This window comes from Bombina bombina, chromosome 3 (genome assembly GCF_027579735.1).
Source record: "Bombina bombina isolate aBomBom1 chromosome 3, aBomBom1.pri, whole genome shotgun sequence".
Classification (NCBI taxonomy): Eukaryota; Metazoa; Chordata; class Amphibia; order Anura; family Bombinatoridae; genus Bombina; species Bombina bombina.
Window position 1 is genome coordinate 523,999,868 of NC_069501.1, and position 27,246 is coordinate 524,027,113.

The following is a 27,246-nucleotide window of genomic DNA, read 5'->3' on the forward strand; positions in this document are numbered from 1 at the left end:
GATATGTACAAAATGTATATGGAATAGAAAGAAACCCCGGATCACCCTTAAAAACTGATGTGTTCTAAAGAAGCGGCGGGTTTTGCTTTTCCCAAAGTTAAATACTATAATCTAGTAACTCTACTTAAATTCGCACTAGACTGGATCACAGAATGGGAGTATGTTATGTTCCGAAAATGTGAAAGCAATATGATCGCTCATATGACCTAAAAGCCATCTTACATTGCCCTTTTACAAAGCTACCTAATAGAGTCTCTAGTTTTTTTATCCTTTAAAAAACATAGTATTAGCCTGGCAGAAATATTGTCTAGAAATTAACATCATCCCCTTCTGTACCGAATCTTTAACGATTCTGGGAAATCCTGAATTCAACCCTGATTTCTCCTAAATGGTTTTTAAACAATGGAGGAGGAAAGGCCTAACACAGATTAAACAACTTTTAATGCCAGACCTATCTGTCAATACTTTTCAAAAGATTTCTACTCAATTTAGGATAGCCAAAAGGGATGTTTTTTCCTTCCTACAAATTAGACACTATATAAACGGATTTTATACCAAGAAGGGGTGTGTGTATTCTATCTCCCATCTTTATGATTTAATAAATACGCATTTGAATTTAGGGACAAATGGAAAGAATACAGCATAAATGGCAAAAAGACTTGAATGAGATTAATATAGCAGATATACAGAATAATCTGAAATCGTATTATAAAACTTGGGTCCCAACTGCTTGTCGAGAATCACATTTAAAAGTAATAAATCAAGTGTATATAACACCATACAACTTAAACAAATGGTATAACACAAATCAAATATGTCCCAAATGTAGCTCAGAGTTTGCAGATATATTCCATTATTATTGGTCATGCCCGAAAATCCAGCAATTATCGATGCAAATAAATTATTGGTTCAAAAAAACATCCTTAACAGAATTTCAAATTTTACCACAACAAGTAATTTTTTTAGTTAAATACTCAGAGCAATGTAAGAACAATGAATTAGTCAATACAATTATATTAGTAATAAGGAACTTAATTCTGAAAAGATGGAAGACAGAGCCCCCAAATTTAAGGAATGTAAACAGGGGCTAATAACTCAATATACTATGCAACAATATTGTCTACAATATCCTAGCAATCTTCAATTAAAACATTTTTTTAACAAGTGGATACTAGGAATCCAAACACTTCCTGAAAATTTGCAATCCCAATTGGTAAGACCCTTTAGTAATTCAGACTACATGTTACAAAATATCCATGCAGGCTACTTCCCAAATAACTTGGCAAATCCCTGAGAATACTAGATTGTTATCCCCAATTGCCAGATTGGTTAAAAGGAGTGGGGTTATAACTTTATTATTGGGAGGGGAAGACGAGAGAGGAAGGTGGGGGGGGGGCATTGTGGGTTTCCCCCCCTCTCTTTTGTTGTTGTTCTCTCTCCTTTAATGGATTGGGCAGGACATTAGTGAAGCCCAGATTCACAACTTTGCTATAACATACCCGTTAAACAAATGACAGATGATTTATTTGAGAGTTGGTATAAATATCATTTATTATAAATCGTATACCTTGATGTACCATGATGATTAATTAATGTAAGAATGATTTTTTTTGTTTTTATGTTTTCCTCCTTTAATTTATACTATCACAACATATTTGGTAAATAAATAAAAGATTACTTATTTGAGAGATGGTATAAATATAATATATCCTGGTGTATTAGGATAATTAACTCAGGTAAAAGTGTTCTTTTCATTCATTTTCTATATAAGATTCTAAAGAAGATAACATTGTTGAAGATTTCTGTTTTCTTTTTCTTTGCATCATTGCATATTATGTAATTTGAAAATTGAATAAAAATATATTTAAAAAAAAAATATCTGCTAGGCATGAGATCTAAAACTAAAAGTCTGCAACAACAAGATGTACTATTTATATACCTTCCTAAAATGTTTGTGCATGGTACAATCTTACCACCTAGCAACCAACTCCTACAACCACTTATTAAGCCAGCTTAAATATTTTCCGATTGCCCTATGGATTCTGTTTAACCACCCTCATCCATAAACACTATAATTGTTATAGTCAAAAGATTTACTTAGGTGGCCACATAATTTCAACTTTTATGATCCCTTCTGCCAAGTACCTCTTCCACCTTTTTCTTTAAAAAAATATTTTGGCTTCACAGATTATTTTTCTTACAATGGATCATAATTAACCTCTTAGATTTTAGAACATATTTTTCATAATAACAATGCTACTACTTCCCTATTTTCATCCTAAAACTCAATAGAAATATCTTTAAGATGATTGGTTGTCCTTCCTACTGCTGAATTTGCATATAATAATCAGATACATCAACCTAGATGAAATGAGCAAGGATGGGGAAGCAAGTTCAGCACCATATTAACACTTTCACAAAAACTGTTTGCAAACTTAAAGCTGATCTAATGATTTTGACAATATGCAGATTGACAAGCTAAAACTACTTTGTATTCTGCAAATGTCTCCACACCTGCTGAACTCCCTCTATTATATTACCTACCTATCAATATTACTTGACATGACATTTTTCTGTATATTTGGAAAAAAAGGCATATGAAGCAGTATATGAAACGTGATATAACTTAGATTATTTTATTATAGTGCACAAACCTCATAAATTAACCATGTTATGTCTGCCTGTGTTAATCATTGGATGAAGTCACTAATCATGATTTAACTATTATATGCCCTGATTAGGTTCAAATTGTATATTTGTATTTTACTGTTTAATTAAATAATTATTACCTTAAAAAAAAACATCTATGCCCACACTTTGCACCATATGTAAAAAAAAGCAAATATAAATATATGTATGCTATTACTAAATTTCAAGCGTCAGGAAATATAAACAAGTCACATTTTTTAGAAGCCTATAATGATTGATATGATATGAAGCTTTTTGCTCGGGTTTATTTATTTTTTTTCTCAGCAAGATGTCACAGCACTAGACATAAGGCTGGAGTCTTTGAAAAATGTATTTTATAGATCTGTGATATCTGTACTTAAAGTGTCATTTGTGAAGATAGATTAAGGAAACCACCATGTTTTTAAATTTCCTAAGTGATGTCTTTAAATTTTATATTAAACTCTCTTTATTTGTTAGTATCATACAATAGAAAATGACAGAGACAGTCCAAGCTTTGTAGAAGAAATTTTAAAAAGTTCAACGTTTATTCCATGTTGCAGTATAAAAGTTTTTTACATCACCAATAGCTTTACAACAGCTAACACCCAATGCGTTTCCTGCCTATAAGTCACTTCATCAGGGATATTTGTTAGTTGTTTTTTTTTTTTAATCCTATAACATTTTCTTCTGAATCTGATTTAGTTGCACACATTTATTGTCCATTGTCCCTTCGAATAAGGGCTTTTACCTGTTTTTCACTTTCTTGCATGATATTAAAAGAGTGAGTTTTCCTATGTTATAATTTGAATTTGCCAAAAAAGTTTGTTATCTGGTATGTAGCGGGTTGCTGGCCTATAAAAGATTGATTTCTATATTTATTTTTTTTATCTACAGTATGTCTCTTAGTTGTCTTCATCATATGTTGATTCTGGAGTAGGACATTTTTTTGCTGTTTTTTTTTTTGTTTAGTAATAATTAGATATGTATACTTGTGAATTAAAGTGTTAAGCATTTTGCTAATTTTGTATACTTCTCAAATAAGTTTTTTTTGTTTTGTTTGTTTTTTATTTTTTATTCTTTTGAGTTACCAGGCTTTTCTATGGTTGATTGGTTGATGCATCCTCCATATTTTTCCCTTTTGGATACCAGAAACAACAACTTTTCATATTTACAACTTCAGATGGAGAAGGTAAGCTAATTATTTGGTAAGGTACCATTTTTTTTTTCTTCTTTTGTAAAGAATGTTGGGTGATGTGTTTAAGTTGTTTCTGTTCAATGGATATTTGGAATTTCTGGACTGGTTAAGAGATCAATCTAGGTTTCATTTTTCTTACAAGTCTAAAATCCAGAGGTCCAATTTTGCACACAATTTGGCATTGTGTACACACATATTCCTTGCATTGGGAAAACAGTAATATAACCAATAAAAACAAATGTTTTGAGCAACTTTTAAGTTCGGGAACTTGGGAGCAGCAATGCTCTACTAGGACCTAGCTGTGATTGGGCTGCATATGTAAATTATTATTATTTATTATTAGTATAAAAAATATATATATTATATTGCTTTATGAGAATAGACTTTAGCCACTGCCATGTGGTATAATGCAGGTTCTCTAATGCTCTATGTTAACTTTTTAAGCTATTAATTAACTTATTTTTGTGACTGAATTGGTATTATGTAGTTACTGACCTACCTACTCAAAAGAGCCAGGAGCAATTCTCATTTTTATATATCAGTTTTTGTGAAAAGCGTAACTTGGTTAAGAGAGATCACATTTTTGGAAGTTTGTTATGCTGTAGTAAATGACAATCTACTTTTATAAAACATATTTCTTAAAGAGACAAGAATGACACAAAAATTCTCAGCCTGAATATGTACTAAAGGTATCGTGTCCCGGGGATAAGGCAGGTCCACTTTTTCATTTCACACATATTTAAGTTTGCTAGGGCACATTCCAGGCTCTTTATGATGTAAATATATTAAATATAGAATATGCTAAGTATGAAGGGCCAAAAAGAATGGTGCATCAGTAACACTACTTATATTTTACCATCACACCCCCCATACACACCCTTTTCTGGAAGGTAAAGTGTAATCTTTAAAAGCAGTTATTGTAGAAGATACTTTTATTTCAGTCTGACACTGGACTACAAGGAGTATATTTAAACTACATTAAGATATGAGGCTCGTCGGCATAGTTGTTATTGTCTCTCTGCTAAAGCATGCAGGTAAAAATATAATTTTAATACTAATTTCACTTTGGAAAGAAACTTGAAAGGTGGATACTGGCCTAATATTTGTGCATTTCTAATAGGATAACAGCAACAAAATTATGGAATTGATCACAATCTTGTAGTAATCAAGGTTATCAAATGATTTATCAATTATCAAAAATCCTCATAGAATTGAATGGCAAATTATGTAGAAATCAAATCAAATAGATAAATGTTTCTAAAGGATTGTGATCGACCACTATATTTGGACAGTATATAGATATACAAACGAACTGGAACTCAATAATGAATACAAATAAAATATATATTTTAAATTAATTTTCTTTAAAAGTATTAAAGTAATAACAAAAACACCTAAATAACTTTTACTTTTCTCTTTCTTGCTTCTAAAGCTGGTTACATTTTAACAAAGTCATCTGTCTGTCTTTCTATCTAATCTATCCATCCAACCATCTACTGTTGACAAGTATTGTGATTAACCCCTATCTATCTAAGCAAAGAATGCTATAAAAAACGTAGGACTGAGTTGGAAAAAACATTATTTCTGTCCCCTCTTTCTTTACTTTTCTCTATGTCTATCTCTAGTCCGCCTCTTTGTCTTTTCCCCTGTATCTCTCAGAACAATTCACTTTAATAGAAGCAGGTCAAATTTAAGCAAAACCCATGTCGAAATAGATATAAAAATCTTCAGGTGTACTAGATAATCTAATCAATACATATTTTCTTTTCTGGATTTCTATCACAATCTTGTTGATATTTTCGTCAAAAATTGTTTTGTATGTATCAGTACAAATAGTCAGAATACTTTTTTAGTCATCACAATCATAAACTACTAATGTTGGGGAAAAAATGCTCATGTTGAATGTTGAACACTCCTGAAAATGTTTAGAAATTGTTGTTATTCTATTCTTAAATAGTTTTTAATCTGTTGTTAAACTGTTTTTATTCTGTCGAATCAAAAATATATTGTCAGTTTACCATGCTTATTAATGAAATCACTGCTGAAGCACGTGTATGTTGATTAATTATCTTTTATAACATGTGCTTGGGAGATGTGTGCAATTAACTTGCTGCAATATAAAGTCATAGACATATTTGTGTAATTCTCTCTGAGGGATTAGAACAAGGGCATTATGGGTTAAGTATAAATGTGTATTTATTTTGTTATTGTTTGTGTTAATTTGTATTAGTGTAATAGGGTAAACACCCATTAACATTTTGGGTGTCAATCAATGCGTTGCAGCCATCGCTGGCATAAAAAAATGTTAATTTTAATTAAAACCCTATCCATAGCAATAACATTAGCTCATAACCTAACCCTAGATCTTTGTCATCACTCATATATAAGCAAGATGAGTCATCAAAAATATTCTTAAAATGAGATGCCATGGTGAAATATAACTATAGATTTCTAAGGGGTAATAGGGGGTGATATGCACTCTCAATCATTACTAAAGCACCCCCTGTCTCAAATGTGCCAGGAACTCTGAATTGACAAGGTATTGCTTAACTTACATGTCTAATGCTCTATGCAGAACAAAAAAAAGAAGTATAGGAAGAAAAGGGAAGATTAAAAATAAATAAAAATAAAGCTAAGATTAGGTAGAACTTGTTACATGCCTAAAATGTATAGTTCAGAACCACCCTGACTGCAGCCATCACAACTGCAACATAAATATCATCTATAAATTTACCATTTAATATAACACTTTTATGTTTAAAGCAAATGAAACCACAACTACCAAATACCAAATGCTTTGTAGATTGAGAATGTGAGTGTATTGAATATTGAAACTCTTTGTAAATATGATGCATTTGTTTTACAAAAATGTGGCAAAGTATAACTTTGTAGTGACACTTGGATTAGTGTGCTATTGCTAAGGGTCTTTAAAATGTTTCTTTGTTGTTTTCTTGGTATCTTTTGTTAAAAATCAGGGATGTAAGCTTAGGATTCCGCCCATATGGCAGCAGTTTTGCAAGAATGCTATTTATTTGCAAAAGCACTAGATGACAGCACCATTTCCTGCTATGCAGTGCTCCAGATGCCAACATAGGTGTTTCTTCAACACAGATTATCATGGTAACAAAGCAAATTTGATAATAAAAGTAAACTGGAAACTTTTTGTCTTTTTAGAATTTAATTTTAATAACCTTCATTAACCCAACTATGCTATTAGCTTTATATATTCAAAAAGATAAAATAAAGTGTTAAATCTCTCTCTCTCTCTCTCTCTCTCTCTCTCTCTCTCTCTCTCTCTCTCTCTCTCTCCTCTCCTCTCCTCCCATTGTTTTATACACTAAAACTTTACACTTATTTTGTCAATATTTAAACAGCTAATGAAACTACAAAAAATACATCTACATATTATTCTCAGACTAATCTTTTCTTTGAATGCTTCAATCTATCTAGCATTTATTTAGTGTTTAATGTCCCTTTAAGCCTAATAAAATAATTCATGTTTTTAAAACTGTACAAGGACATTTAAAAGTGAGCATTCCTTCTTGAATAAAGTTAGAATCTGTATTTGTATTTCCATTTGAGTTAAACAAAATCTTAATTAGATACATTTAAAGGTACAGACTACTACATATTTTTTATTGTTTAAAAAGATAGATAATCCCTTTATCACTCATTCCCCAGTTTTGCACAGCCAACCCAGTTATATTAATATACTTTTTTCCTCTGTGATTAACTTGTATCTAAGCCAATGCAGACTGACCCTTTATTTCAGTTCTTTTGACAGACATGCATTTTAGCCAATCAGTGCTGACTCATAGGTAACTTCACAGGAGTGAGCAGAATGTAATCTATATGGCTCCCAATGTACTAACACTATCTAGCTCTAAAAAAAACTGTCAAAATGCACTGAGATAAGAGGTGGCCTTTAAGAGCTTATAAATAAGCATATTTGATGATAAAAGTAAGACAAAGCACATTTGATGATAAAAGTAAATTGGAAAGTTGTTTAAAATGGCATGCCCTATCTGAATCATGAAAGTTTAATTTTGACTAGAATGTCCCTTTAAGAATATGATTTATGTGTGTTCATACCTGTTTAGTTTTCTTATGCCATGGTCAGAACTAGTCAGAAATTCAGACAATTCAAACATTTTCTATATATTACAGTGTATTTGTATAATTATCCATACTTATGTGCACAATAGGATATCAGCCAAAATGAGTCTAATGTAAATTATTTTTCAGTTCTCTTTAGCAGATCAGCAAAGTTATGCATACATTCATAAGCAATTGTCTTATCTCATTGGTTATTGGGTTACATTGTTTTAATATTTTAATAGCAAATGCTATAATAACTTATACTTCTGAAATTAAGAACCTTTATTAATTTATGTCTTCTTTTTTTCTTCTTTTAACAGGAGCTAAATGTTATGGTAAGTTTTCATATCATGCTGATGGTCTAAACCTTTACACTTTTGACAAAACACATTTATTTTATACACAATATATATTTATAAATAGAGCTATGGACATATCTGTCTAATGTAAAAAAAAAGTAAACATTTTTTATCATACACTAGGCGATAAGCCTGCCCAGAGGGCAGTCTATGTTTAAAAAATCCAAACCCCCAAGCTAATTTTACACAAAAAAAAAATTACAGAAAAAAAAATAAACAAAGATATCCAAAATAAAAAATGTAAACCTAAACTAATACCCCTATAAAAATAAAAAGTCCCCCTCAAAGTAAAAACACCACCTAATCTAATACTAAACTACCAATAGCCCTTAAAAGGGCCGTTTGTAGGTAAGCTCTTTTACTTACAAAAAATACCAATTACCCCCTAACAGTTAAACTCCCCACCCAACCAACCGCCCAAAATAAAAATACCTAACACTAAAAAACCTAAACTACCCATTGCCCCTAAAGGGACATTTGTATGGGCATTGCCCTTAAAAGGGCATTCAGCTCTTTTACTGACCTTAAAAGGGCAATCAGCTCTTTTACAGCCCAATAAATCCTTAATCTTAAAAAATAAATTAAAAAAAATCCTAAAATTAAGCCCCAAATAGGTACTTACTGTTCCTGAAGTATGGTGGAGAAGGTCTTCTTCAAAAAGGCCCTTTTAAGGGCTATTGGTAGTTTAGTTTAGATTAGGGGGTGTTTTTATTTTTGGAGGGGCTTTTTATTTTCATAGGGATTAGGTTTAATTTTTTAAATTTTTGATAATTTTGTTTATTTTTTTCTTTAATTTTAGAGTTTTTTTATTTTTTGTAATTTTAGATTTTTTTTTAGTAATTTAATGTTAGGTTTTATTATTTTAAGTGTAACTTAGTATTGGGGTTAATTTAGGGGGCATTAGGTTAGGGGGCTTAGTAAATAAGTAAATTAAAAAGTTATTTGCATTGTGGAGGGTTGGCGGTTTAGGAGTTAATAGGTTAATTAGGTTTATTGTGATGTGGGGGTTTGGCGGTTTAGGGGTTAATAGGTTAATTATGTTATTTGCAGATTAGGGGTTAATTACTTTATTATTTTGCGATGTTGGCAGTTTCGATGTTTGTTAATACTTTGTGCGGGAGGTTAGGTTTTTTGTTATACTTCATGCGGCCGGTAAGGTTTTTTTATGTCTTGCGGGAGGTTGAATTTTTTTTTTCTTAAGGCTTCGTTTGCCTGCGCTGCATCCAGGTGGATTAAAAAAATGTCAGGGTGGAGCCAAAAGAATGTTGGCTGCACGCGCAGCCAAAAGAATCCACCTGGATGCAGCATAGCCCGGTGGATTCTGCAAATGGCAGGATGGTGAAAGAATCCACCTGCAATGGATTCTTTCACCACCCTGCCATTTTCGGAATCCACCGGGATGCAGCTTCTTCAAAAGAAAGTTGGCTGCACGCGCATCCAAAAAAATCCACCTGGATGCGGTAGATTCTTTCACTACCTTGCCATTTTCTGAATCCACCTGGATGCAGTGAAGATTCCGAAAGTGGCAGGGTGGTGAAAGAATCCATTGCAGGTGGATTCTTTCACCATTCTGCCATTTGCAGAATCCACCGGGCTTTGCTGCATCCAGGTGGATTCTTTTGGCTGCGCATGCAGCCAACATTCTTTTGGCTACCTCGCGCAACCAACATTCCTTTGAGGATGCATGTGCAACTAGCGACACCGGCGGACGCGTTACAAATGCGATTATAGTATAGATAAGAAAGAACTGCAATTAAATATGTTAAAATATTTTATATCTAAAAAAAATGTTAACCGGACATTTTATTAAAAATAGCATGCAAATTTAAGAGCATAATTTAAAGGAACATTGTACTGTAATGATTAATTTTACCTGCTCCTTTACCATTATTTTTACAATTTAAGTAGCTGTTTTTGCTCCCCCTTATATGAAAATATGAATACTGCAGTATCTTATATAGAAAAGTTGTGCAAACAAGCAGTAACAGCAGTGGATGGAAAAGAGAGATTTTTTTGTATTTTAAATAGCTGGTTTTGCTTATTGGCCATCCCCAGTCAAAATTAAAATTCCATTATCTTATTATTGTTGCTTGTATAATACTTATTGGTTAATGAGGGCAATAGCTACACAACAAGAACTTGATTTTGAATACTAACTAAATAAATAAATTACATTTTTATATTCTCTTTTAGATTAAATTAAGGGAAATTAAAACTATGGGCTCCATGTATTAAAGGGCGAGCGGACAGCTTCTCAACTAGCAAAGCTGTCCGCCCGCCTTCGTTACACACGGGCAGCGGATCTGTTGATCCGCTTGCCCGTATGTATCATTACACACTCGTCGAAGTGTGTAATGCCCGCCACTTCAATTGTGCAACCAATCACGCGACTGAAGGGGCTGTCAATCACCGAGAGCGAGCGTGCTCTCTGTGATTTTGCCTCGCCACATAAGAGGTGGCGTAGGGTGTAGGAAGCAGCGGTCTAATGACCGCTGCTTCTTACATTGTGGGAAGCAGGCTTGCATATGCGAACCTGCCCCGCAAAGGCTCCGGAGCAGCTTTCGCTGCTTCGTACATGGAGCCCAATGTCTATTTACCTTTATTTTTTGTTTACACATGTTCCATGTGTGATGTTGTTTGCAGCAACACTTTAAAAAGCTCTTTTTAGAAACAGGAACATAAAACACATTTACAAATTTTCAGCATGTAAGATTTCCCCATGTATATAATCTAAATACCCAGAACATGATAGATCCTGCTTAAAAAAAATCTTCATATATTATAGGTATGGTTATAAAACCTAAATGAATGTTTTGCTTTTTCATTCTTCTTAATAATGAGCATACTGTACTTTAGTTTTTGATTTAGTACAATATGTATGGTTAATGTTAAATGATGCTCTCTAGGTGTGGCTATTAAATTAATTATTAGTGGTTGAAAAAAAAGATTTCTAATTAGCTGTCAAAGAAAACTCAAATTTGATGGCATGGACAAACCTACACAAGCATTCATTTTTTTCAGTTCAGATCCACCAACTTTCCAAAAAGCAGAATCCATGACAAATTATGAAACACCCTACTGTAAATACTGAATTGCATGCTGTTCTTTTTGCAGATAGCACTAGTTTTCCTTCATGCGACAACATTATCACTTGTGGAGGGTCTTGCATAGATGACAATGGATGCTTTTGTAATGATGACACAACGCTCTGTGTCCCTACTGAGTGTTTAATCAAACCCACCCTCTGCTGTCCTCCTGGGTTGTTCTGGGATGATGTTAACTACTGCTGCTCAGGTAAGAATGATTACAGCGTATGAACATTTTCTACTTATTCTGTACTATTTGTTCACACCAACCCTTTGATCTTTTAAAACTGTAATTAAATTATTTTTCCCAAATTTCTCTGTTAAATCATGTTGCTTATTTTCTAGAGGTTTTGGTCTGCAGCCCCCCCTGTTTAGATGATGAAAATTGTGTCAATATCAATAATATTTCAACTTGTGAGTGCAACACCACTTATTATAAGAAAAATAGTAAGTACCTCTCAGTTTATTCATTAAATATAATTATGGTGAATAGAGAGACTGTTTGGGGGTAAATTACAAAAGTAATCAGAGACATAGAAGATTATTTTATATCTATGGAGGCCATGGGGTAGATTTATCAAGCAGCGGATGCTGCAATTTACCCCCCTAGTTTCTGGCTCACCGGAAACTTAATTTAAGAAGCAACGGTTGTAAGACCGCTGCCCTTTAAATTGTCTGCCACCTCTTAGGTGGCAGACTGCAATCATCCCTATCAGATACGATGATTGATACTTCTTGCTAGCTGCCGCTTGGCCGCAAATGTGCAGGGGGCGACATTGCACAAGCATTTCCCCAGAAATGCTTGTGCAATGTTAAATGCCAACAGTGTATGCTGTCGGTATTGAGCGATGTCGGGCAGACATGATTTGCTACAGCGAATCATGTCCGCCTGCCATATAATAAACCGTCCCCCGTATCTCCAATTGGATATAAATAAAAAGGAATCTGCCTGGAGCTCATTCTGCAGAACGAATGACCTTGCTACACAACTATTGTTTGGTCTGTTAGTGTAAAAATGTATTTATATCTATCCCTAACAGACTACAATAGGGGATAAAAGATAATATACTAAAGAGAAATTTACAGAAGACTGAAATACAACTCAAACTTTATCATTAAAAAAGACATTTCTATAAATACTGTAGGGTACAAAATTCTGAGAATATATTATTTAACACTGAGAATTGTATTAAATTATATATATACTGTGTATATATATATATATATATATATATATATATACATACAGTGTATAAAATCACAGTTGCGTGGGATTAGCACTCTCACTTAACCAGTCAAATGCCAGGGTGTCAGGAACAAAGGTATCATAAAGCAAGTAGCGGATCCGCACTTGCTGGACTTTCAAAAGTGAATGATTTATTGTGATGTTTCGGGGATCAAACCGTCCACTTCATCAGACCACACACACACATACAGGTATATATAAATATATATGTGTTTGTGTGTATGCTTAGGAGGCAGCCCCTTTCTGGATCACTATATGATAGCAATTTTACAAGAATGTTATCAACTTGCAAGAGCACTAGTTCTTGCCATGTAGTGTTCTAGATGCATACCTAGGTATCTCTTCAACAAAAAAATATTATAGGAACTAAACAAATTTGATAATATAAGTACATTAGAAACATTTTTAAAATAGTATGCTCTGTCTGAACCACAAAAGAAAATGTTTGGACTACATATCCCTTTAAGTTTTGCTTTTTTTTTTTTTTTAAATGTGAGCTACAGTATGTTATCAAAGAGAAAGATTTAACCGTATAGAGGGGTTTTTTTATTGTTTTTTAAAATAATTTTTATTGAGGTTTTCATGTAAGCATACAGACAATTATCATCAGCCCGTTATAAAACAAAGCAAAACAACAATTTGCAGTATACATCCAAAATAAACATACAAGGACTGCACCTGTTCCTATGGTAACTCAAACATTAAAGGGACACTGTACCCAATTTTTTTATTTCGTTATTCAGATTCAGCATGACATTTTAAGCATCTTTCTAATTTACTCCTTTTATCAATTTTTCTTCTTTCTCTTGGTATCTTTATTTGAAATGCAAGAATGTAAGTTTAGATGCCGGCCCATTTTTGTTGAACAACCTGGGTTGTCCTTGCTGATTGGTGGATAAATTCATTCACCAATAAAAAAACTTGCTGTCCAGAGTACTGAACCCAAAACAAGCTTAGATGCCTTCTTTTTCAAATAAAGATATCAAGAGAACGAAGAAAAATTGATAATAGGAGTAAGTTAGAAAGTTGCTTAAAATTGCATGCTCTTTCTGAATTACAAAAGACAAATTTTGGGTACAGTGTCCCTTTAAGTGCAAAGACATATCGAATGCCTCACTATATATTTACAATCAAATCTGTAGCCATACAGAAAGGTTTAAATATTAAAAAAATTAACCTCATGTTTTTACATTTTTCCTTTGCTTAGAAATTGTATAACTTTAAACTCATAGATATGATATAAGGATCATAATTCAAGTAGATATACTGTATATAGATTTAAGTTAGTTGAATAATACCAGCAATAGTTCAGCATGGGCATATGCATTACAACATTATTCATCAATATATGGGATGCTTAGGAAGGTTTAAAGAGCTTAAGAATACATAATAACTTCAAATCTAAAAACATATATGCCAATATGAAAATCATCAGCGTAAACTCATGAAAGTATGTGTAATCTTTATATATATATGAAGTATAAAGGGAATAAGGAAATAAAGACCTGCAACAATGCCTTCAATTATTGGGATACTTAAAATTAGAGTAGAGGGATCAGGAAAGAAAATACATGCCTGTTTACAAGATAATAAGACCATCAATAGATTAGCAAGAGGTAGGCTTACAGGAGACTAGGGGCCATATTCTATTAAATACTGTTCAGGGTCCAGCTCCACCCAGGGCCCGTGGGTTAACGCCAGACACCCATGAAAGCAAAAAAAAAAGGACGAATAATGGAATCCCATTTTCAAATATCTAGAATCTCTTTGTAAAAACTGCAATATAGATCCTGTTCCCGGGGTATACTGCAACAGGTCCCTAAATAGTAGGGAATCATATCAAAAGCCGTATTTATCTAGGGAAACCGCGTGTTAGACTTTGGGATTTAAGTGCATACCCAGAGTACTATATAAAAGTGTGTGTGTGTGGGGGGGGGGGGTGGGAATGCGAGGGAAAACACACTTGGTCTCCGGTTATAATAGTGATCAAGCTATGAATTTAACATTAAACTAGAAAATAACTAGTTCCAAAAAGAAGTATAACATGCAGGATACTACGCCAACAAAACTTTTAAACCACTTAATAATAGATATGAGCATATAAGTATTAGCATCTCTTTAGCTATGGAGAGCAGTGTAATAAAATTAGCCTGCAACACAGAACCAGTATAAACCTCAAAACATCTACATTTCAAAGATAAATGGTCTGTATATCAATATAAGATAAAGAGAACTACCTATGGTGGAGGGTTGTAGCTAGTTTGTGAGGAAACAAACCAGGCTTGAGTTTATAAGATTATAGGATTATAAAAACTTAGTTGTTGTCAGTTTATTAGACATTGAATGGGTTGGTGTGAAAATCTTATGTATTTGCCATGTCTGCATAACAGCTAGAAATATAGTATTGACAACATGCCAGAGACTTTAACATAAAATAAAAGCATTGCTTATACAGGATAATTTTCATTGTGGTGTCTAGCTTTACTTTTACAGGCATGGAAGTAGTAAATAGATAGTGTATTATATTTATATCCCGGTGGGTGCAAATAAACAGCAAGGGGCCTGTAAATATAAAACATTAAATATATGTGAACAGGGATTTATGTGGTGTTCAAATCTTAAAATTGTCAATATGTTACCCTAACATAGCAGCATCTGACTGCAATCGAAAGCTAGACAACTTTAAAAGGGTGTTACAAACGGTTAAAACTTAAAACGAAAAGAGAAAGACTGATCTGCGTACTTTATGAGAAAATAACTCTTGTTATCGCTCCTTATATAAGTAGAAACCTGAGTCAATTTAACAGTAAACATTAACAACTTAAAGTGAATATACCATCCGGAACAAGTACAGACAACACAATATTAGATCAAGGGTTCTATGAAGTAAAGTATCCTCCGTATCCAGATCAATGTTTTGTGGGCAGTAAAGTAGTTTTGAGAGTCCACTACTCACCACCATATACTGATCAAGTTTTAACTCACACCACATCTCAGAAAATAGATATGAGATTTAAGGCATAGCGGGCAAACACACAGACTATTAGCGGATAATCCGTGTTTAGAGATATTTCTCCAATAGTTAGGGACTGTCTGCAAGTTACTCCAAGGGTAGGTAGAGACCAAAGCTTGATTTTTACCAGTTACAGGTTTCTTCTTGTTGCCCTTCAGCTTCAACTGAAAACTAAAGCTCTTCATGATTGGAGTGGCAGGCATTGAGGTAGGGTGCAGGATTCTGTAGATTTGCTGGTCAGGTAGGCTAAATTGTTCCAAGTAAGCTGGCTGTGGGCCATCAAAAGGTTGAAGGAATGTGAGAGGGTCTGTAGTAACTAAGTTCCCATGATGCCCAGGCTGAATCTAGTTATGATCTTGTCAGCTACAGTCACATCTCTCTTTTGTGCCACACTACAACCATTTCCCCAAGCTGCCACCAGGTCTCTCTCGAGTATTGAAAAGTGCTCCATAAGCAATTCACTGATCCCCTCCAGTAGATAAAGTTCATTGGGCTCCATTTTGAGATGTGTGTTGTAGCTAACCTTTTATATGTAAATGGGTAATTAAACAGTGAAGTTTCTCTATTTAGTGGCAGCGTTATTTTACTGCTTAGTAACCCGGTTTCCCGGGGGGGGGGGGGGGGGGGGTGTATGCAGCAGCTTCCTCTCCACAGCTCGGAGACAATGCCAAAGACCAAGCAGGTCAGATTGCATTGAGGAGGCCTAACCTTATAAAATGGCGACTCCCGCCTCTCATAACAAACAAAGCTTTCCTGTCAGCTCCTTAGGGTAAACTCGTCTGTTGCCGTGACATACAGGAATCTGGTTTAGGCTTAGGCGACCTTTCAGTTGAGATATGATGAGGTTGGTCTCTGAAGTGGCGTGGACACTCACCATGCTGAGTCACTGAAGAACATAGGCTGTAAATGTAATCCCAAAAGCACTGTCATGAATTATCGCTAATCAAGGGAATATTTGAGATTGTAGGCACATTAGAGTGTAATTTAAGCCTGAATATAGCAATTAATCCCTGATATTAGGTTTTAGATTCAGAAGCTCAGAACAAAACAGTATAGAGTTTTTTTTTTTTTTTTTTTTTTAAATGTCTTTGGAGTTTGGTTGGGGAAACGTAGGACTCCAGTTTATTTGTCCAGGGTGGCGACAGCACAGATAGATCATTGTGTCATTGTGGGTGGCATGAAAAGGGGAATTTTGTTTCATAAGTAGAAATGATGTATGTTTTTGTTGGAAAAATACTTTATATTTTCTCATACACATTTGTTTTTCTGAAATACTGAAATAAAAGCAGATTGTCGTAGTGACTTATGTACCCTACTATATTAAAGTCATACACTAATAAATACAATAGGACTAAATAGCTACTAAATAGCTACACAGCTATATGTTCAGTGAACAATAGCTGACATCAATAAGTTTTCCAATCAAAAACATAGGCATTACTCAATAAAATAATAAATTGGGCTACATATATCAAACTGTAATTTCAGCTTCAGAGCCCCAGAAATGCAGGATCACACAAGCCACCGTGCGCAGCTAGCAAAGAAGGAACGGTCTTAAGACGACTGCTTCATAACTTCTCCATCACATTAAGGGTTTGGAGTTAAACCATCCCGTTTAGGTCAGGGGGAGTGGTTGCACAGGTATTTGATTGTGCAATGATAACCACTGCCCACTCACCACAATATCTGGTCCAATATAGTGGGTCCATTGAGAAATGGGGTCCAATGTATCATTTATTTATTTGGGGTGGGGGCATATAAAGGCATAATTTCTATGTTTTTTACATTTAAAGAGACAGTCTACAATATAATTTTTATTGTTTTAAAAGATAGATAATCCTTTTATTACCCATTCCCCAGTTTTGCATAACCAACACAGTAACAGTTATATTAATATACCTTTTACCTCTTTGATTACCTTGTATCTAAGCCTCTGCAGACTGCCCCCTGGTCACATGACTTTTTATTTATTTATTATCTATTGACTTGCATTTAGCACTGTGTTGTGTTAAATCTTAAATAACTCATCGGCGTGAACACAATGTTTTCTATGTGGCTCACATGAACTAGCAGTCTCCTGCTGTGAAAAGCTAATAAAAAAGCATGTGATAAGAGGCTAGACACAGGCAGAAAGCTGGGGAATGGGTAGTAAAGGCATTATCTATCTTTTTAAACAATAACAATTTTAGTGTAGACTGTCCCTTTAACAGGTAATGTGATCTCTAGAATAAAAGTAAGGTTTTCTGTAGTGTCTGTATAGTGTGTAGTAGAAATACCTACTAGACCATAACCTTCATTTAAATGTCAATTTTTTATAAATATTATTTTAGTGGTTTTGGTGTGAGTTTAGCTAATTGCTTTCAGCTTTAAAATAAAGGGAAAAGTACCATCTGGTAACACTTCACTCCGAAAATAAACAAAAAACTTCTTCTGCATTTAGAGCCACTGAGCCTGCCCACAAAACCATAATATTTTTAAATAAATTAGTTTACACAATACAAAGTTTTAAGAATGTAAAAAAAACAGTATTTAACATTGTACATCCCAAGAACTAAAAGGGACATGCAACCCACATTTTTTTTCTTTTGTGATTCAAAGAAAGCAAGTAATTTTAAACAACTTTCCAATGTATTTTTATTATCTAATTTATTTTGTACTCTTGGTATCCTTTGTTGAAAAGCATATCTAGATAGGCTCAGGAGCTGCTGATTGGTTGCTGCACATGTATGCCTCATATTTATGACTCATCCATGTGAATTGCTGTTTATTCAACAAAAGATAGAAAGAGAAGGAAGCAAAATAGATTAGAAGTTGGAAGGTTGTTTAGAATTGGGTTTCATATCCCTTTAAACAGTAGCAATACTGTCATATATATGGCTTTAAAGTTCCTTTAGCAACACAGACAATATATAGCTATAATATGAAATATAATTTAAAATAATGTTAATGGATAAACATATTAGCTTAGAAAGCTATTAGATTTTTTTTCTTCACATTCTTACTCAGTGTTCTTTTTACCAGCAACTAAAGCCGACATAAAGCCCTTAATTGATTGTTCTGGTGGAGTTATGACATTCTCTATTGGTCGCTGTCTCCTGAATTTCCTTGGATATAATTATAAAACCGTACAAGTGCAGAACAAATCCGAACAGTGCAATTCCACTTATTCTCAAGTTATCAATGGTCATCGTGTACAGAGTCTTCAGTTAAGAGCCCAGTCTCAGTTTTGTGGGAACAAAATGACGGTATGATACTTATAACTTTACACATTGCATTCATTCCTGCATTATTATATTTTGGAATCATATCTAAGGGTATTTTATTTTTTGTAGAAGACAAAATTCAAACTTTGTCAGTGATGTCCCACTTAAAGGGACAGTCTACACCAGAATTTGTATTGTTTCAAAAGATAGATAATCCCTTTATTACCCATTCCCCAGTTTTGCATAACCAACACAGTTATATTAATATACTTTTAACCTCTGTGATTATCTTGTATCTAAGCCTCTGCAAACTGCCCCTTTATTTCGGTTCTTTGACAGACTTGCAGTTTAGCCAATCAGTGCCTGCTCCCAGATAACTTCAAGTGCACGAGCACAGTGTTATCTATATGAAATACATGAACTAACACCCTCTAGTTGTGAAAAACTGTTAAAATGCATTCTGAAAAGAGGTGGCCTTCAAGGTCTAAGAAATTAGCATATGAACCTCCTAGGTTAAGCTTTCAACTAAGAATACCAAGAGAACAAAGCAAAATTGGTGATAAAAGTAAATTGGAAAATTTGTTTAAAATGACATGCTCTATCTGAATCACGAAAGTTTATTTTGGCCTAGACTGTCCCTTTAAAGTAAAGGTTTACTGTAAAACTAGTTCCCCCTTAATGTGTTCACAATGACTTGTTATACCAGCAGCATGGTTTAAAAAGTATGGAAAATTGCTCCTTTAGGTATATTTTTAGGCTAATTTAAATCCCCCCTTATTTTCAATTGATTGACTTTTAGGGAGAGCACACCTCATTAAAACGCTCTCTATTTTTTCTCAAAATATTCCTTATTTCTCTGTAAATAGTGAGACCAATATAAATAGAGGAGAATGGAAAATTCATAGTTTATTATCTCTGTTAATGTAATTTATTCTAAATCTTCTTGTTTACATAGTTTTTCTATAACCAGCACTTCAGTATTCCAATGTTCAGTGTAGGGTGGGAAACAAGTACAGTACTTCAAATCACAAAATAAAAGTAGCTATTTGTAAATAATGTAATATTCTCCAGCAGGTAAAATGTCTAAATGGAAACAAATTAAAGGGTTGGAAGAAAAAAAATCACAGTATACTGCCCCTTTAGCATAGATAATTATTTTATCTACATATTTATACATAAAACTATTGTATGTTTTTTTTTTTTTTTTTAAATGACCAGAACTGCACTTTTTTATTTTCAACTAATATCATTCCCAATTCTCACTCTTTCTACAGATGGATTCCTCCAAAATATACTACTCAAACACAATTTATATTGATATTCTGCAAAAACCAATTATCTCTGTAACTCCTATTGAAATGAACTTCACTTGCTCTTATGCCCTGAATATGCAGGCCAACATCAGCTTTGGTGTATTGCAAAGGTAGGATTAATAATGTCTACTGACCAAGAGAAAAGTATTATAAGCAATGGTATATTTTTGAAAGCTAGACCAGCCACCTTCACCACTTGGAACTATTTACAACATAAATCATAGAGATGTACCGTTGCACTTACAATGTTGCAAGTTTCTAATTTACTTCTATTATCAAATTTTCATTGTTATATTGGTATCTTTTGTTGACAATCAGGGAAGTTATCTCAGGAGCATGCACGTCTGAAGCACTATATGGTAGCAGTTTTGCAAGAATATTATGCATTTGCAAGAGCACTAGATGGCAGTACTATTTCCTTCCATATAGTGCTCCAGACACCTACCTAAGTATCTCTGAAAGAAAGAATACCATAGGGATAAAGCAAATTTGATACTAGAAGTAAATTAGATTTTTTTTTATTTATATAATTGTATGGTTTGTAAGAAATCACACACAACAAAATTTGGGTTTCATATCCTTTTAAGGGGAGTTCAATACTATGTTTTTATGCAACAGAGAGGCACTTACTTACAACATAGGGCTCAGTAAAATAAGTTAATTCTATGCCTAAAATATAGATTAACGAGAGTACATTCAACTCTCATACATAAAGGGGTGAGGAAAGAAAAACACTGGGTCTCTTAGTATATCCACTGGTTTATTGGGATGCAGGCTTCAATAAACACACAAGGTAAGCTCCTATCTGACGCGTTTCGCGCATGCGTACATGTGCTTCATCAGAGATAATTGCCTCTGCTGTTCTGGATCTTTTTGTAGGTGAGTGGAACCAATTACATGAGGGGGTGTATACTTTATATTGATGTTTAACCATTGTTTGACTTGTGTGGCTAAACAATTATTTTCCATAAAGATATATAGTGTTAATAAGTCAAGTAAGCTAGGGTAAAATTGGATGTGTAAGTCATTTGAATCCCCTCACTGCACCGATCCAGAACAGTTAAAGAGACCATAGAACAAATGTATTCCTTTAACATTTATCTAACATACAGTTTCCATTGTTAGTATATATATATATATATATATATATATGTGTACTCTTACATACTTGTATATTGATATATATATCGATATTTAATCTAGATTTAAAAAAAAAATGAAAACTTTAAAAATAAAAAATATGAGACAAAAGAAAAATTATAAAAATGAATATAATTAAAACTAAAAATCAGCAATAATTGAGCATAGAACAGCTGTTCTTAGCACACACCCTGTTTGTGGCTAAAAAAAGGGGGGACATTTCTTTCTCTAACTCCCATAATTAGTTCCAATTATTGGGTGTAATATTACTGATTATTGCTATTAGTAAATTTAACTAGCTATCTTTATAATCCTTTTGTTAAGTGATTATTAATCCACATGGACGTATAGTTCATTCTGTGGAAGAAGAAAGCACGTTATAGTCTTGGTTTATATTACTATCTTATACTTGTTAAATGTTAAAGGGCCATAATACCCAAATGTTGAAACACTTGAAAGTGATGCAGCATATCTGTAAAAAGTTGACTAGAAAATATCACCTGAACATCTCTATGTAAAAAAGAAAGATATTTTACCTCAAGTAGCCACATCCCATTGTAAAGGACTTCTAAGCAGCATATCAGTATGTCTGTCCCGGGACAGCGGAAGAAGCGAGCTTTCGTGCACACTCATCTTATTTCCCTATTCAGTGTAAGGAAGTTTACAATGAAATCTCATGAGAGTTAAGTGAAATCTCATGAGATCACAGTAAAAGAGTTCATGACCTCAGTACTGCTGATGCTGATTGGCTGCTGTTCATTTCTTCATTTCTTTTTTGTTTTACCTGCAGCTAAGCAGCAGCTGAGTATAACTTTTTACACAGAACTTACTCTGCTGAGCTGAGGAGATTGTGAGGTAAAATATCTTCCTTTTTTACATAGAGATGCTCAGGTGATATTTTCCTGACAGCTTTTTACAGTTATACTAGTTCAGTTTCAAGTGATTTAGCATATGAGTATTATGTCCCTTTAACTAATTTTATTGGAAGGAAGAGATGGGGGGGAAAGGAACAGTACACTGGACCTTAGTCTTATTGGTCTTTGTACTAGATACCTCTATTGATTATATGTGGTAATAAAAGCTGGTTTCTGTTCTCATATACTAGCTATATAGCTCTATACTAGGGTGACAGTTACTGCTGAGACCTTGCTATTTTTGCCCTGTTACGTCTACTTGGTAGCTTAGTTAAATATGAATTCCCTAGGAAAATCTGTTATTAGTGGTTATTAGTGGTCTTGCTAATAAGGATGACTTAAATTGATAAATGAAATGGAATAATGTAAAAGAATTTAGGAATAGAATAAAATTATATCTAAAGAGGGAGATACTATTTCTTGGTAGGGATATTAGGGGAAGGTATATGTAATTGTTGTTTTTTACTGTTAAATGTTTATCAGGAGCATGCACATCTGAAGCACTATATGGTAGCAGTGTTGCAAGAATATTATGCATTTGCAAGAGCACTAGATGGCAGTACTATTTCCTTTCATATAGTGCTCCAGACACCTACTTAAGTATCTCTGAAAGAAAGAATACCATAGGAATAAACAGATTTGATACTAGAAGTAAATTAGATTTTTTTTTTATATAAATGTATGGTTTGTAAGAAATCACACGCAACAAAATTTGGGTTTCATATCCTTTTAAGGGGAGTTCAATACTATGTTTTTATGCAACAGAGAGGCACTTACTTACAACATAGGGCTTAGTAAAATAAGTTCATTCCATGCCTAAAATATAGATTCACGAGAGTACATTCAACTCTCATACATAAAGACAGGGATTTCAGCATACAAAAATATTTTTAATTAGAGTTGAATAAAGCCAAATTTCATTAAACTCTGTGAATTATTGTACACGGTGTGTCAAAGTCAAAATAATAAATTACCTTATAAAAGCCCCTCTAAAATTCAAATCCAATAAAAGTATACTAAAAAGAGTATGGTCAGCTCACTAGAGCATGCAAACGTTATTCAAAAAAGGTTTTATACAATATTATAACTCATAGAAACTTGCAAAACCTCTACCAGAGGATGACTCAGATCCTCAAATGGGTTACCTTGGTGGCAGATTTCTGCAGAGATGCAATGTAAGTTATTGCACATACTAATAGCAGTATACAAATTATACATTTAGAAAAAGTGTCCAAACAACACCTCCACCATTGAGTGACGCTAGAAGTCTATGTGGTTATATGTCACCATTGTAATGTGCACGTGATGATCCATGTTCACCACCAAAGTAAATGATTGCACTACCATAGCAAGTTCCAAAATAAATGGCAGTTGTAAATAAATTGTATTGTGATTATTTCTTCAGGAAACTTGTCAAACCTGCATAGATCCTCAAATGGGTTACCATGGTTACAGATTTCTGCAGAGATGCAGAGCCATCTTCTGGTAGAGGTGTTGCAAGGTTCTTTGAGATATATTCTTGTATGGAAACTTTTTTGATTAACATTTGCATGCTCTGGTGAGCTGGTCATGCTCTTTTAAGTGTAGCTCAATTTTACCAGTTGATTCCCATCTTGTTTCAAACATGCAAAGGTTACTCCTATATGCAAAAACCTCCAATACTCCATACTAATATTAATACTCCAGCAAACAACCGCCCCATATCACTGCTTCCACTAACATCAAAATTCATGGAGAAACTAGTATACAACCCCCTAACCCAATTCCTGTCAACACTAAACTGTAACTGCACTTGCCATGGTTACTAACAATATTCTTTCTGCTAAACGTAACAGCCACTACTGTATACTTATCTTACTTGACCTCTCAGCTGCTTCTGACACCGTTGACCACCCCCTCCTCCTAAAGACCCTAATCTCTCTTGATCTTTGTGACACTGCTCTCTCTGGGATCCACTGTTATCTTACAGGTCCCTTTATTTGTCATTTGCTGGTGACTCCTCCTCTTCAATGCCTTTGTCTGTTGGAGTACCTCGAGGCTCTGTCCTGGGGTCTCTACTCTTCTCCATTTATACTTCTTCACTGGGTAAACTTATCAACAGCTATGGCTTTAAATATCACCTCTATGCTGATGACACGCAGATCTACTTTTACACCCCTGCTCTCTCTCCCTCTGTCCTTTCTGACATAAGCGACTGCTTATCTGCATTTCTTCCTGAATGGCCTATCACCACCTAAAGATTAACATCTTCAAGACTGAGCTCCTTATAATTCCCCAACTAACTCTACTCCAATTTCTGACTTTTCTATCACTGTTGATGGCATCACTATCTCCCCATCACCCAACGTCCGCTGCCTCAGAGTTACACTTGACTCCAATCTGTCCTTCAACTCACACATCCAATCGCTCTCTTCATCCTGCCAGAAACACCTATGCAATATTTCCAAAAGGTGCAAATTTCTGAGCGCTGACACCACAAAGCAAATAATCCACTCCCTTGTAATTTCCTAATTTGACTACTGCATTACTCTACTCTCCCCACTTCAATCCATCCTAAATGCCTCTGCCAGGAAAATTCACCTTTAACCTCGCTCTGCATCTGCTGCACCGCTCTGCGAGTCCCTTCACTGGCTCCCCATTCACAGCAGAATAAAATTCAAAATTCTCACCCTGACCTACAAAGCACTTACCAATGCTGTTCCCCACTTGCTATCCTCACTAATCAATAAATATACTCCCTCTAGCTTACATCTTCGATTATCACCTCTTCCCATGCTAGACTGCAGGACTTCCCTCGTGCAGCACCTACCCTCTGGAACCCTCTCCCTCATGCTGTCAGACTTTCCCCTTATCTTCCTTCTTTTAAACCTTCCCCAAAGACATTTCTGTTCAAGGAAGCCTACTATCCAGCTCAGTAACAAATTAATCCCACTTACCTAATAATTGCCCTCATCTAACTCTGTATTAACATAATGCTCACCCTTGCAGTCCTCACCTCCTGTTTCTCACACTCCTCCCCTTCAATTTTGTAAGTTCCCATGGGAATAGGGCCCTAAATTCCTCCTATATTTTTTTGTCAAATTTTGTCTTGTCTCAAGTTTTGTATCATTGTTATACTTAAATTAATTGTACCCATGGACAGTGCTGCAAAATATGTTGGCGCTTTATAAATAAAGTATAATATTAACAATACTCAAATTTTAGAGGTAATATTATTAGGTAATTTATGGTTTTGACACTGTGTGCAATAATTAACAGAGTTTAATGAAATTTGGCTTTATGCAACATTAATAAAAGATTTTTGTCTGCTGAAATCTCTGTTGAGAGTTGATGGTGCTCTCAGGAATCTATCTTTTAGGCATAGAATAAATATATTATTTTAAGGATGTGTATAAAAATATATAGTTTACTTTTTCAATTGCTTACCATTTTTTTTATTTATTAGCTCAGTAAAATAAGCTTCTGATTTCTCTTCATGCTGACGAGTTACTGCTTAAACTTTTTCACAAACGCACATTATTTAATTTCACAGCATCACCTATCTCACACCAGTCAATGGACAAGGCTTATATCCCCTTACCATGAAAGCTTTCAAGGATGCAAAGATGGCAATACCATTCCAACCAAATGATAATGTGATAGTAGGAGATGATGTCTTTCTTAGCTTGATTGTTGGCAATGCAGATGGAGCTCAGTTTGCACTGAGGACTGTTAAATGTATCGCTACTCCCACAAATAGCATTATAGATCCCAACGGCGTGCTGTTAGTTACAGGAGGGTAAGTATTTTCTTTGTCTGTGGATCTTGCAGTACTTAAACATTCTACTTGAAAGACAAAAAACAATTAGAGCTAGATTACAAGTGGAGTGCAACCAATAGCACATATATATATATACAAAGATTGGAAATAAGCACTCACTGGTCTTCAGACAACAAAGTCACAAAATTTCTTTTTATTGCGGGCTGTGACGTTTCGGGACCAAGCACAGTCCCTTCCTCTGACAATATTACAGTGAAAAAAATCAGCCTTAAGTAGGCCCCAAAAACACTCCCAGAAAACAAAGAACCAATCAAAGGTCCTGTATCTAACACCCGCCCAAATAACAACATATCATAGGTCAATAGCCACCAGTGAATTAAAAACTACATAGTAAAGTATACAATATAAATTTGCCACATCATCAGGGTCCATAGTCCCAGTTAAAGATAACAACATATTAAAAATGTAACAAAGAAATAAATAAGGAAATACTGCAATCGCAAAGAAAATCCGTACAGTGCCAACAGGTCAGATGATCCAATCACAAAGCTTCTATAATGGTCCAATAGTCGTCAAGTATAACGTCAACAAACTCCTAGCGATCACTAGTTGTCACACATCACCCCCTAACTCGCAGCATCGAGGTGATCAGCCGTTCAACAGGATTTCCACTATTCTAGTGAGTAACCACAACCGTAATGTATAAGCCTGCAGCAACACGATGTCACATTTACACCTAAACGTAATGATCAGTGTTTACTATACCTAGGCTTTTGTCTCAACATGTCTATTACTTAGTTGCTGTTAACCGATGGGTGCAATACTTTGCCGTAGCGCCAAGGAATACTATACAATGGGTCTGTCTTTCCCCTGTTATTAAACAGTGCACGGATCTCTTCCCTGGGTTCACTTGGGTAACATGCTTTTTTAGTGTTTTGATATTTACATGTGCAATCGACATGACAGGAGGATTGGCTAGGACGAACGAAGATTCCACCCATGAATGGGCGTGACTAGGTACAGTAAACACTGATCATTACGATTAGGTGTAAATGTGACATTGTATTGCTGCAGGCTTATACATTACGGTTGTGGTTACTAACTAGAATAGTGGAGATCCTGTTGAACGGCTGATCGCCTCGATGCTGCGAGTTAGGGGGTGATGTGTGACAACTAGTGATTGCTAGGAGTTTGTTGACATTATACTTGACGACTATTGGACCATTATAGAAGCTTTGTGATTGGATCA

The 27,246-nt window shown here is 34.4% G+C and overlaps 1 protein-coding gene across 1 annotated transcript in view; it reads left to right on the forward strand.

Moving 5' to 3' along the window:
- Positions 1–4,774: 4,774 nt before the first annotated feature.
- LOC128653567 (pancreatic secretory granule membrane major glycoprotein GP2-like) overlaps positions 4,775–27,246 on the forward strand; it is a 48,483-nt gene continuing 26,011 nt past the window's right edge. The window contains exons 1-7 of the mRNA XM_053706948.1: positions 4,775–4,899; positions 8,284–8,298; positions 11,437–11,616; positions 11,754–11,855; positions 18,689–18,912; positions 20,145–20,293; positions 25,770–26,015. Of these exons, the coding sequence (XP_053562923.1) occupies positions 4,851–4,899; positions 8,284–8,298; positions 11,437–11,616; positions 11,754–11,855; positions 18,689–18,912; positions 20,145–20,293; positions 25,770–26,015 (965 nt within the window). The 5' untranslated portion in view covers positions 4,775–4,850. The remainder of the gene's footprint in view (positions 4,900–8,283; positions 8,299–11,436; positions 11,617–11,753; positions 11,856–18,688; positions 18,913–20,144; positions 20,294–25,769; positions 26,016–27,246) is intronic.